Source organism: Thamnophis elegans, chromosome 10 (assembly GCF_009769535.1).
Source record: "Thamnophis elegans isolate rThaEle1 chromosome 10, rThaEle1.pri, whole genome shotgun sequence".
Classification (NCBI taxonomy): domain Eukaryota; kingdom Metazoa; phylum Chordata; class Lepidosauria; order Squamata; family Colubridae; genus Thamnophis; species Thamnophis elegans.
In genome coordinates this window covers 410,334-424,488 of record NC_045550.1, presented here as the reverse complement: position 1 = coordinate 424,488, position 14,155 = coordinate 410,334, and the positions used below count along the sequence as shown (strand labels likewise).

At 39.2% G+C, this 14,155-nt stretch overlaps 1 protein-coding gene across 2 annotated transcripts in view; it reads left to right on the top strand.

Annotated features, from left to right (window-relative positions):
• The window catches only part of DPYSL4 (dihydropyrimidinase like 4), a 31,323-nt gene extending 17,390 nt beyond the window's left edge, over positions 1–13,933 (top strand). For both annotated transcript variants that reach the window (XM_032225461.1, XM_032225462.1), the window contains exons 7-14: positions 355–423; positions 2,032–2,152; positions 6,068–6,224; positions 7,189–7,334; positions 8,887–9,053; positions 10,846–11,025; positions 11,734–11,905; positions 13,842–13,933. In XM_032225461.1, the coding sequence (XP_032081352.1) occupies positions 355–423; positions 2,032–2,152; positions 6,068–6,224; positions 7,189–7,334; positions 8,887–9,053; positions 10,846–11,025; positions 11,734–11,905; positions 13,842–13,933 (1,104 nt within the window). The remainder of the gene's footprint in view (positions 1–354; positions 424–2,031; positions 2,153–6,067; positions 6,225–7,188; positions 7,335–8,886; positions 9,054–10,845; positions 11,026–11,733; positions 11,906–13,841) is intronic.
• Positions 13,934–14,155: the final 222 nt, after the last annotated feature.

Genomic DNA, 14,155 nt, shown 5'->3' with positions numbered 1-14,155 from the left:
AAGGTGGCAAGCAATGTGAGGGCCTTTGCCCCCCCGACTCCTGCGACTTGGCGCCTTCGGGATATCGCTAGGTTGGTGAGTGGTGCTGTGCCTGGCTAGAGGGGGGGGGGGGGAATTGTCCAGGGGGCTTATCAGACGAGGGCGTATATTTTTGCCCACATGAAAAATATGGCGTGGCCTTATTATCAGGACATGTCATAGTTTCGGGGAAACACAATACTTATCCAGAGAGCATCCAGCCAGGAGAGGATATTTCAAAAAGTGAAGGTTTTATAAAGTTTTACTTTTTACTTGAGGTATCATATCTGTACATCTTGTTGTTATCATTCTTTCGGTGTTTATTGATTGATTTAGGAGCAAAAAAGACTCCTGGAATTGGGGATTACAGGTCCAGAAGGTCATGTCCTCAGCCACCCAGAAGAGGTAATATTAACTTGTTTCATAGAAATAAATGTATTGTTCCACAAAATTAGCTTAATTTCCAAATGCCCACCCCCAAAATTGGTTCATTTGCAAATTTTCACACATTTTCATATTTTCAAGAAGGCTACAAAGAAAGAAATAAAAAATTCTCTCAAAAGGACTAAAACACTTTGATGTGTGAAGATACAGATATTGTTGTATTTATTTTGTACAATGACAATAAAAACTATATATACTATATTTAAATGTACCCCAGGAACATTTATGCAACATTATGAAATGTTAGCATTTCACAGAAAATGAATCTTGCCTAATCTTTTCCTGACACGTTAGTTTTTCTTGCATTAAGAATTTCTCAAGTGAAATTACAGGGCACTACATTATTCCCTTTTTGCACTGATAAATTTCAGGAAAAACTGAATAATTTTACATGTGTGCTTGATTTTAGAACAGGATTTCTTTTTTGCTGCAAATTGTATATGCCAAATGTATTCCACATTTCCTGAGCTAAGCACTGCATTTTCTCTGATTCCTCACATGATAGAATCCAATGTGGGCTGTTCTTTGGAGTCCCAGGAATTTGTGCACAGTGAATTAAAATCTTCCATTGATGACAGAACCATGGACAGTTCAAAGAATACATTGGCCTCAGGGGAAAGCCCCTGATTTAGGATCTCAATCCTTTTATTCTAATTTTGGATTAGAAAACACGAAGATTTCAGAATTTGATCAAACTATACACCTTTTGTACTAAAACAGAAACATAATTTAAAAGGGAAAAATTAGTAAAAAAAATGTTTTTCGTAAGATACTTTTGATAACTAGTTCATAAGTTGTTAAAAAGAAAATGTTCTAAGTGGCACAGAGAAATACAGGAAGTGCTTGACTTACGATCTGTCTCTTAGTGATTATTCAAAGTTACAACAGACCCCCCCAGAGCTACTTAAGACTCTGGTTCAAAGTTACAACTGCCCCTCCCCCCATCATCTGGTCGCATTTTGAGTTCTTGGCAATTGGTCCTCATTTATAGCCATTAATAACATTCCTCAGACACCTTACAGCATTATTTTTTGCCGGAAATTGGCATTTATTTCTACTTTCCTGCAAAATATACCAATTTTAGACAATAGATTCGCTTAATGACTGCAGTGATTCACTTAATGACTGCTGCAAAATAGGCCATAAAATAATGCATGTAACCTGTTTAACAACCAGAATGTCTTATAACTGTAATTCTGGGCACAGTTATGATTATAACCTGAGGATTACCTATAATGGGGGGAAAAATCTGATTTAAATTTTTCTGAGTGGCAGTGATCCTAATCCTGTTCTTTTTAATAGCATGTATGCCTTGACTATGAAGGTTTGCAATTCCCAGTTGTTTAATACTGAGCTTCAACCTGAAATCACTAATGCGTAACTGAATTGTTCACAATTTCTAAAATCAAAAGTCGTAACGCTAATTTTCCCATTTTTTTTCTGGAACTGCCAATTTCCCGTGAGTAAAAATTGGAATAAAAAGATTGGATTCCAGTGATCCTTTAACCATGCAGGTCTGGATGAAAGAGTCACTTTGAGTCAGGTATCTGATTGTCCATCTTTTCCAAGGTTGAAACAGAGGCCGTGTATCGTGCTATCACTATCGCAAAACAAGCCAATTGCCCCTTGTATGTCACGAAGGTTATGAGCAGAGGCGCTGCGGATATCATAGCCCAGGCCAAGAGGAAAGGTAAGCGCCATTTCGCGTCTCCTTCTTGATGACAAGTTGAACCTTGTTTCTATACATCTTCGTGCTGGAACCTGACAGCCAGGTCAGTCTTCTGGTTTTAAGGCTGCAGGCTGGAAACCAGGAAACCCTGAGTTCTTGTCTCATTTTAAGCATGAAACTCAGCTGGGTGACTTTGGGGCCAGTCAGCCCCTTTGCCCATGACAGCTCAACTGAGAAGTTAGTTGGTCCATTCCTGTTGCACCCCATGAATCCCCGCACTGTTAACCTGAGAAAAGAAAAAAAGTAGATCCTGCATTTGTAGGCAAAAGTTAGGAAAACAACGTGGCGGAGGTGAAGTTTGAAAAACAAAGAACAGCAACTGCTAATTATGAGTTGAGCTGAACTGATTTCCAAGAATTTGGTATCCAGACTGTAAGAGTAATAATGTTGTTAGTAGTTGCACCAGTACTAATAGTTGTATAATATCCATCCATTCTAAGCTAAAGAATAAATCTATAGTTGCTATCCTATGCCATTACTATTTACTGTATATACTCGAGTATAAGCCTAGTTTTTCAGCCCACTTTTTGGGCTGAAAAAAGCCGCCTCGGCTTATACTCGAGTCAGTGAAAAATTTGCCCGAAATGGAGGAGGAAAAGGGGCGGGGCCATGCCGCTGGGTGACACTCGTGAATGGCCCGGCGCCCCTGTGAGTTTCCCCTCCCTCTGTGTCAGTTTGCCGCGCAGCGCGCACCGCACCATCCCCCCTCCTCACCTTCTAATGTAATGCAGGGCTGTCTTACGATTCCCCTTCCTCCCCCTCCTGCCGCTCTGCAACGATGTCCCACCTCCTCCTTGTTATGGCAAGCAGCCACATAGCGATGTCCCACCTCCTCTGGTACAGTGATCCAATGATAGGAATCACTGTGCCGTGTGTCATAGGAGGCGGGACATCGCTCCCGCGGCTGCACGGGGCATCATCATCACAGCGGGACATCAGCATCATGAGGTGAGTGAAGTATTTCATTGAATACACCGCTAGTTTACTGTTTTTCTTTGAAATAAATATTCAAAAACATTATTGGTATCTATTTTTATTTTTTAAATTTACCGGTAGCTGCTGCATTTCCCACCCTAGGCTTATACTCGAGTCAATAACTTTTCCAGTTTTTTTGTGGTAAAATTAGGTGCCTCGGCTTATATTCGGGTCGGCCTATACTCGAGTATATACGGTAATGCAATTCAGTTATTTCTCATCCCAATTTTGTTAAGCTTCAGCAAAGAGGAAAATTGATTCGTTTTAAAACTTACAATATAAACCATGATTGACGGAGAAATTGTTTGCTAATTTAACAGATGAACTCTTGCGGCCTCGAAGTTGTTCTAGTGTTTTTCAACCATTCTTCTTCATTTTTATTAATGATTGGGGGCGGGATATGAATGTTTCCCAATATGAAGGTTAACGTGGTACATAGTTCTTCAATTAGGAAAAATAAAACATATTTATATAGAGTGTACAAAACCTTTCTTAATAAATGAGAAAATTGCAGCTGATCACAGGAGCTGTGGTGGCCACACCCATAAAGCAATGCGTGACCCCAGCGGACATGCGCGCATGACCAGCACTTGAACAGAGGCTGGATACTTTAAATTAAATTCTTGTTTTGAGCAGAGAGCTGGACTGAATGATCAGAACAGCCCTTCCAACTCCCTCATTCTCTGTATTGAATAATATATTGAATACCTATTTGTTATACAATATAAACCATTGGTTCTCTCTTTATTTTCTATTTATTTATAGTTCAGTTCCATGGAATGCCATCTAGGTCTGGTCACAATAAACCCATTTGGCAGATACGGGTAATCTGCAACTTACAACACTTTATTTAGTGATGGTTCAAATTTAGAATGGCAAAAGTGACTTATGACCCTTTCTCACACTTAAAACTGCTTCAGCCACCTCCATGGCCACTTGAGCAAAATTCACACCGACTCCTGTTTAAGACGATTGCAGCGTCTTCTAACCTTCTCAGAAGCAAAGTCAATGGGGGAGCCAAGTTAACTTAACAACCATGTTACTAACTTAACAACTGCAGTGATTCACTTGGCAACTGCGGTGAAAAAGATAATAAAATGAGGCAAAACTCAACTAATGTCTCACTTAGCAAGAGAAACTTTGGGTACAATTGCGCGCATAGGTCAAGGACTAATTGCATTTAACGGCTGTTACCTTGAGCCTAGCTTTTTTCTCTCTTTTGTTCCATCGTGTCTGATTCTTGGAAATACTCTAGTCAAACACTCTGCAGGTCCCTGCAGTCCTTTTGGGAAAGTTTCTCATAAGGAGTTTGTCGCTGCCTCCTTCCTCAGCCTCTCTGCATTAGAACTAATTACTTTCCTGATGTTTGAAAACCATGGGTAGTTTTCTATTATGTTAAGAGCTTTTAAATGGAAAAAGAGAGGATCCAGACTGCCACATTTATAGCAAGCGCACTTTTTCGGGAGGTTAAGCAAAATTGCTAGCAGTGCGTTTTGATTTCCTTTTAAAAGTGAAGTTGAAATTCTTTCATGCCTGCATCCTTAGCGGTGGCAGTGGCTTTCACATGCGAGGAGGTTGCAGGCAAGATACTGTCAAATTGTCACATTGCCTTTAGAATCATTCCTATTGCAGAAGCCCTGAGGTCCAGAAATGTCAGCTTTTTAAAAAAACACAGGGATACATTCTCTACCTGAAAAGCTCTACATTTCTCTGAATAGATTTGCCCCTAGCGATTTGCTAATTTGGTTATTGTCCATTCGAGAAATTGTCATTGGACTTAACTATCACCGGATTTTTCTTAGCGTGTGTTCTCTTTCCCCAGCACCAGACGTGTGTGTGTGTGTTTGTATTTATATTTATATTTGTTTTTGTAGATTTTCACGGATACAGGTATGCAGGTCTTGGTGTATTCAGGTCTTTTCCCGTGTAAGATTGAGGGAATCTTGGCGACGTTTCAACGAGGTTAAACGCAAAGACTAAGGATGTTACAATGCAGCCAACCTCTCAGGATGTTGCAGTACAAGGACTCAGGATATCACTACACTAGAGCTCAGGATGTCATCACACAGCCCATTACCCAGGTCGTTACAACACAAAAGACTAATGGGTACACAGCTAGCACCTCAGCCACATAGGATGTTACAAAACAGCCGACTAATCTGCATACATTAACTCCATCAACTAATCAAGATGTAGCAACACAGCCAACCAATCCGCTTACAGCAACAAAGCCAGCACTCCACACACACCCCACCAATATTTATAGAAAGACGGCAGCTCCAATCACGCTTTGCTCGCACAAGCACGAAGCTGAAGGCACCAGCCTGAAACTTCACCAAGATACTCTCAATCTTACACGAGAAAAGGCCAAGACCTGCATATATAAGAGTTGTGTAAATAAAAAAGAACAGGAGCAGTCTCTTCCCATCAAATGTCCAGAACTACCCTGTTTTCCTGAAAATAAGACCTCCCTGGATAATAAGACCTTCCTGAAAATATTGCAACACAGCAGCAGCCATGAGGTGACCACACTCACCGCCTCCTGCACCTCAAAATAATAAGTCCTCCCCGAAAATAAGGCCAAGTGCTTATTTTTGGGTTAAAAGAAAATAAGACCCTGTCTTATTTTCGGGGAAACACGCTAGTTGAAGAACATCTAGTTAGAACAATTAATCAGTGGAACAGAAGTTGCCTCCAGAAATTGTGAATGCTCCAACACTGGACGTTTTTAAGAAGTTTTTGGATAAACATTTGTCTGAAGTGGTGTAGGGTTTCCTGCCTAAGCAGGGGGTTGGAATAGAAGACCTCCAAGGTCCCTTCCAACTCTGTTATTCTATTCTAGTTGGGAGAGACTTCATCTCATTTGTCCCAGGAATGACCAACACACAATTATGTCTTTAGGCACCATTGTGTATGGAGAGCCCATTACAGCAAGCCTTGGTACTGATGGCTCCCATTACTGGAGTAAGAATTGGGCAAAAGCGGCAGCCTTTGTCACATCTCCACCTGTCAGTCCAGACCCCACAACCCCTGATTATCTCTCTTCGCTCTTGGCCTGGTAAGTCATTTTCTCAATCTGCAAAACAAAATTTTAATGGGAAGAGCTAATGCAGGACTTTCAACCTTTTCTAAGATGGAGGAAACATCTGAAATCCGGCTAGTTCCACACCATTTAATTGTGATCTAATGAGGTTGTTCTGTAACACTTGCCTAGATTCTTCTACCTCAGCTTGATTTTTTTTCTGGATACTTGTGAACATTTCCAAAGTAATGGACTTCATCTACTTTTCATGAAATATTTGGGAGAAGTTCATTTCAGGGCCGCAAACATTCTTGGAAACAACTAAATAAATGTTGTTCAAAGCTGGTGTTTGTTGGCAGAATATCAACTTCCCACTTTTTTTTAACTAAGAGAAATTATTTTGAAAAATATCAGATGGATCAGGAAGCCTGTCTGGAGCCCAAGAGATATCTCAATGGGCAGAGTGGAGAGCAGGAAAACAGCATAATTGGATCTCAAGAATCCCTCTTGGGATCCAGATAATAGCAACCAATTGGCAGGCTTTCACCGTAGTCATTAAGAAGACATATTGTTTGGTGTGTCCATAGCTTTGAAATCTAGTATATCGTATTTTTGCAAAGGAGGGCAGTTATTAAATTATAACATCATCAAACTATGGTTTTCATTGGACAGTCCTCTGTAACCTCCCTGGCTTCCTTCCCTTAATTAAATCTAAGAGAAGATAACAGGAGGGAGGTTTTCATTGTACTTATTCAGACCAGAAATTGCAGAGAGCTGAGAAAGCTATAAAGCAGTGGAAAGATGTGGATTTTGCATCCTTTCAACTATAAAATAATACCAAAATAAATTATATTGTACTCTTTAAGAATTAAAAAAAAAACTTGTTCGTTCTTTCCTTTCTACCGATGAGACTTCAAATCAAATTTCAGAAGTGCCTTAGATGTTGAGTGTCTTGGAGCCTCTTCTTTTTGTTTATTGATTTGACATTTCTTTTAATTAGTGGAGATCTCCAAGTGGTGGGCAGTGCTCACTGTACCTTCACCACAGCCCAGAAGGCAGTTGGAAAGGATAACTTCACTCTGATTCCAGAAGGAACAAATGGCATCGAAGAACGAATGTCAGTAATTTGGGAAAAATGTGTGGTAAGTTCAGCGGAAAAAGTTTGTTACAAAATAATGAAGTTTTAACTGGTTATAACATCCTCGTTTGCTTTGGGATTTTCAAACTTTACTTTTTCATGACATAAAGGGCAAATTCAAGGATGCACATTCGGTTTACAGGTAGTCCTCAACTTACAACCATTTGTTTAGTGACGCTGTTCAAATTTACAATGGCACTTAAAAAACCAGGACCATTTTTCACACTTAACAATTGTTGTCCCCATGATCAAAATTTAGACTCTTGGCGACTGGCTCATAAGTGAAGTTGCTGGGCTTGTCAGCTGGGAAATGGGCAGCTGAGATCCATGCAATGGGGTGAGCTCCCATCCTCACCTCTTACCCCACCCAGCAGTTTGAAAACATGCAAATGCAAATAGATAACTAAGTACCACTTCATTGGGAAGGTAACAGGACTTTATGACATCATGCTGGCCAGATGAACCCAGACATGTCTTCACACAGCGCTGGCTCAGTGGCCTTGAAATGAAACCGCCCCCTCTAGGCAGCCAACGGCTAGCGGAGAAAAATCTGCAGGAATTCCTTTACCTTTCTTTTAACAAAAACATCAGTCAAAATGCTTACGTTTGGGATTGACATGGAAGGAAGTTCGTTGCTATGAGACAAACTTGCCATGCCTTTAAAAGAGAACAGAAATCAATGCCATCTCTAAATCCCTTATATCTCAACCTCCTCTCTAGCTCATCAGAAGGATTCTCATGGCTTGAGTCAAACCCCCCATGACTTGGAATTAGTGAAGTGGTAGATCAATGTATCTAGAGGCTCTGTCTAGAGCAATGAGGCTCACGCCCCACAAGGGGGCAATTTGATTTTTAATGGAGGCAGTTTGAACCTTGTTTAAACCAAGTTAATGTCCTTTTAGGCTTCCTTCACGTGAGTAAAGTTCACTTTTTGAGTAAAGTAAGAATTATATATCACATGGGGGGGGGCATCAGGATTTTAGAGATGCTTAAGTGGGGCATGGCCAAAAAAGATTGGGAACCACTGATCTGGAGCAAACATGTTCAACCCATGGATTGTGGGCTGCATGCAGCCACGCAGGATTGTAAGCTTTTAACATTATTATGCGATTTATATACATGAACTATATTATAACTTTTATATGCGGCCCAAGAGAGTTTTCTTTACTCAATGCAGCCCGTGAGTGAAAAGATTGGAACCCCAAGAGGCTCTCAGAACTAGTCTTATCACCCATATCTGTTTATCTTAGATATTTCTGGAAAGTTTCCCATTAAATGTACTAATAGCAGCCCTCCTTTGTCTTGTTACTTACAGTGGTATTTGGTGTTCTGAAATAATTTATTTACCCAATGAACATATAATAAAAAGTTGCCATTTATTTGGCATTTGAAAGTGAAATCAAGGAATGTCTGAATTTTAGTTCATGAATTCATAAGAAACATAATTCAAATTATTATTTTTCCCACCTCATGTTTTTTCTCCAACTTCTCTCTTCCTTTCCTCCTCTCCCCCCTTCCTCTCTCCCTCCAAACACACACACACACCTCATTTCTAGGCAGCGGGGAAGATGGACGAAAATGAATTTGTTGCAGTGACCAGCACTAATTCAGCCAAGATTTTCAACTTCTATCCCAGGAAGGGGCGGATTGCTGTGGGGTCAGATGCTGATTTGGTTATTTGGAACTCTAAAGCTACAAAGATCATTTCGGCAAAAACTCACAACTCGGTAAAAGCAAACAATAATTACAATTATTTTATTTTTCATTGGATTAGATATTCCATAGTTTATAATAGTCATTATTGTGATCTGACTGAGCTTGCTAGTTTTCCTTTATCATTTTCTGCATCGGTTAACTTTGGTAGTATTGATGCTACGTACAAATTACTAGATATGAATTGCAAGCTTAATTTACAGTTGAAATAAGCATCCTTAACTTTAGTTGCATTAAACCTGTTCATCATAGAGGGATTTTTTTTCTTGTTCATAACTACGTGCCCATTTGCTAGTACAATTTTGTTACTCGAGTATTTCATTTTGGGAAATGTTGGGCAGAAATGGAAGAAATAACAATGGTTTCAATCTCATTGTTGAATTTCATAAGGTACATAATTCAGATACAGCACACTGATCCATCTAACTCAGTCCTGTCTCAATTAACAGGCAGGAAATCTCAGGATTTCCTTTGTAGTGCGAGGATTTAATCTGTGTGTGTCAGAACTTGGTCTTTTCACGCAGAGTTCCAACCCTTCCCTACGGCTCTTCCATCGGGCTTCTCAAAGGAACATCTGACTAGGCTTTGGCCAAAAGAAGTACAAATCTGCAGCAGGGCATTCTGGGAGGACTCCTTTAGGCTACTGGGAGACCTGGTTCAATGCATTAAAAATTCTATCTCTGGGATAGTAAGAAAAATTCAGTTGTAATAGGTTAGAAAGATAAACCAAGCTGTAGCTTGTTTAGATTGCCATTATTTGGGGGGGAATGTGGCATTAAAAGCAATTTCTTGTATTTGATTGCTTAAAATGATCTTCGTCTTCGTCATCTCAATCTTACATGGGAAAAGACCCGAATACACCAAGATGAAGATCATTTTAAGCAATCAAATACAAGAAATTGCATTCAATGCCACATTCCAATGACAATCTCAATCTTACACGGGAAAAGACCCGAATACAAAAAGACCAGCATACCTACACCCGTGAAAATCTGTGAAAACACACACTGTGTGTGTGTGTTGCATTTGTGCTGATAAATAAATAAAGGGAGACTAGTATAGATCTATTTCAAGCTATTTAGCTCTCATCAGCTAGCCATACCCTTACTGGGATTCGAACCTGGGCTGTATTACATATCAGGCAGTTGTGTTATGGGAGGGAGTATGCTCCCTCCCATATTAGGGCATACCAGGGGTTGTGATACAATGCATGCATGCATACATACATGCATGCATACATACATACATACATACATACATACATACATATCTGGGTACCTCTTTCTGTGATTGCGAACCCTGCCTTGTCAAGGGAGATAATATTTGATGTTGAGGTTTTACATCTATCGTTGGTTATAAATTCTGTCTCTCTCGAATTGGGCCTTTAAGTCATTTTCTTTGTTCTGTCAAGTTTCATCTTTTTTTTTAAAGCTAGATAAAAGAGCTTTTAAAAACACTTCGTTGGGAAATTCATAGGCTGAGCAATTTATATTCTTGAGTTCTATGAATGATAGTTGAATTGTGCTGCACCGTATATGTATAGGGCTCCTAAGGCTCTCTCATATTGGTCCAGCATCATGCATAAGCCTAGTATAAAAGACTGACTAATGTGTGTGCCATACCTACACCTTAAAATGGCACATATTCACAATATTACTTGGAGAATATAAAGATTATATGTACCTTTCCATCCCTGAGTGTATAGTTTTCCTACCTTTGTTTGAATGATGTGCGTGGACATTGGTGCATTGAGTCCTGTGGTTTTGTTTGAATATTAACCTGAGTCTGTAATACTTGCTTTGCCAGAATGTGGAATACAACATATTTGAAGGAGCCGAATGTCGTGGTGTCCCCACAGTGGTTATAAGTCAAGGGAAGGTTGTATTGGAGGATGGGAACCTCTGTGTCACCCCAGGTGTTGGTCGTTTCATTCCTCGGAAGACATTCCCTGATTTTGTTTACAAAAGAATAAAAGCCCGGAATAGGGTGAGGATTTTTCTCTATACGAAATCCATGACTTTGTTGGTTAACGGTTACTATGTCTGCACCATCAAAAGTCCAGGACAAAGACTGGGAAAATCAGAAACATGGTCTTCGATTAAGGTTTTAAATCATTGGCTTTCCTTCACGTAGGTCCAGATTTTCTATTTTCTGAGAAAAAGAAGTTATGCCTACATTGTGAGGTAGCCTAGGCAAATAAATTGTGACCAGGTTCATACAGGAGCCTAAGGCATACTACAGTAGTAGTACAGGTGCTATGCAACACACGAAGCCAAAATAAAGCAACTACAGGATGGTTTAGTATATAATACAAGCTAAGAGAACCTAGGTGACAGCTGGCTAAAGATCAGCGAAAGTCACAGTTAAGCAAAGATTTGAACTTCCTATAGTTAAAGATTTGAATTTAGGATTTTCTTTCCATGATTGCCATTGCCATTCTCACCATTATATATTCAGTTTTTAAGTTTGTATTAAGTAGAAACTTAAACCTGCAGAATATGACCCGTGCATTTGCACAACATGCTTAGTATGTGAGCATGTTTGTGTTCCATAATACACCAGAAGACAATGGCAGATCCCTTCTGTATTGTAGCCATGAAAATTAAATGAAGCTTGATTTTTAATCCTAAATTGTTTACCCATAAAGTTGTCCATGGAATTATAACGGTTCTCCCTTCTATTGCATGTTTACAGTTGGCTGAAATCCATGGTGTACCTCGTGGGCTTTATGATGGGCCTATTCATGATGTCATAGTAACCGCTAAAGCTGTTACTCCAGCTCCTACCTCAAGGTTAGCTACTTGCTCAGGCAAAATACAGGTTCCACCAATCCGCAACCTTCATCAGTCAGGCTTCAGTCTGTCTGGTAAGTCAAGTTGTAAAGAAAGAAAAAATTGAGGTGATAACAGAATTATGACAGCTTACTATCATCTTTGAGATCATCAATTGGTAAGCAGTGCATGACTTATATTTCAGTCATTATAAAGCTCTTGGGAACTTTTTAGCCCTTTATATCTGGAGATAATATATATGCTGAATGTATATTAAGGGAAGCTGGATTGGAATATGAGCGTGGTTTTAAAATTGGAGGAGGAAACATCAAGTACCTGCTCTATGCTGATATCGGGCAAAATGCAAAGCATCTGTAATAAGTGTTGAGAACCACAGTGAAAAAAATGGGAGTGAAATTATATAAAAAGAGGATCAAACTAATCACAACAGGTACAATAAATTGAAATAAAATTATCAAAGCGGTAGATAGCTTCTGCCTTTTGAGTAGTGTGGTGGCCCAGCGGTGGAGCTCTTGTCTCACAATCAGGGGGATTTGAGTTTGATCCTAGATAGTGGCAAGTATTTCTTTCTTTAGGCACACAAGAAAAATATCTGCTATGAGCTCTGTGTAGGCATCAGGAAGGGCATCCAGCCAGTAAATGCTCAGCTCCATTCAGCTGCCCCAACTCCACCCTGATGCAATGGATTATAGGATCAATAAAATAAAATAAAAGTTAGCTCCTGCCTTTTAATAACAACTACCAACATTACTGCAAAGCAACAAGTAGTCAATAAAAATACTGCAGCTTAACACTTAGTAGAGCACCCATGGAAGTCTTGGTAAGTTATTCAAATGATGTGTCTATACCTACAAATAGGGCAAGCCAGTTGGATTTTGAAGAACCTAGATAGAACGAAGCCTTTGAAGACTCACAAGAAGACCATGGACAGCCAAGAAAACAAACGTTTCATTGAACAAATTAGCCCAGAGTTTCCATTGGAGGCACAAATGGCTAGGATTGTATTATCCTACATTTTATATATTAAGTAAAAGACATGCAGTAATTCTCTTGAAGAAGACTAATTCTGGGAAAGGTGGAAGGAAAGAGAAGGAAATGGAACTGCATCAAGGAAGGTTGACCAAGTAACGTAGCAATCAATGCTCTTTGAGAAGATTTGAAGGATATTATGGACAAATCACCAGGGAGAAAATCTGTGTGGCCATTAAGAGTCAAAACCAACTTGATGGCAAAGAATGTGGTGGTGATAAAGATGATGATATTCCTACCAATAGGCTATAGCTACTTTACACGCCAGTCACGTGTCAGACTCCAGAACTTTGATTTTTTTGATACCAAATACTTACATACAACGCATTCGAGAATCCCTTGGGTCTATTCCAGCTAGCTAAGCATTTTTTATTTTTTATTAATTTCAATTATGGAAGTTAAGCACAATCATAAATCTCTTCTATAGAAACTAATGTATACAAAATTCCTCCCTTTTAGTAGTTCCTCATATTTGATTAAAAGACTGGAAGTTGAAGGCTTTTTAAAAAAAGCATTCTTGTACATGTGAATATGAAGACCTGGTTTCCAAAACCTCTTTTCACTTGAATTTGGCAATTTTCAGCCTTAATTTATACAGTTTCCTTTCTCAGCATAAATATGTTTGGTAGAATAATTCCATGAAGTCTAATCAAAAACAAATCACATCTGGTTAAACACTGTTTACTTTGGAGGAATTACATATATAGTTATACAGTAGATATGGGGGTGTGTGTATGTATACACCCACCCACACCATATCGACTATATGATAACTATGATATGTAATTATATACACAACACACATATACATACATGTATACATATTCATACAGAGAGAGAGAGAGAGAGAGTACGTAAAATTGCTGGCTGAACTTGCTTTTAATTATCTCCATGTAATTGCAACTATAAGAGCGTACTGTATGATCAAATACATGTTTTCATTTACTTAAATGTCGACAGTCTATTTTGTATCTCTTCTAGGATCTCAAGCAGATGACCATATTGCCAGACGTACTGCGCAGAAAATTATCGCACCCCCAGGCGGACGCTCCAATATTACATCTCTGTCATAATAATTCCTGGCTGAAAATACCTGCATATAACTTTAATTATACACTGGCCATGCTCAGATGCTATTAAAAGCCTAAATTTCCTATCAGTATCAGTGGATCTTAAAAGAGCATCTCTATGGTTTCCATTAGGATAGATGAATTATGCAGGTCCATTTTACATTCCTTTTAAATAACTTATCATCACAAAAAGAATCTGCCTTGTCTGCACTCCCCAAGCACCTC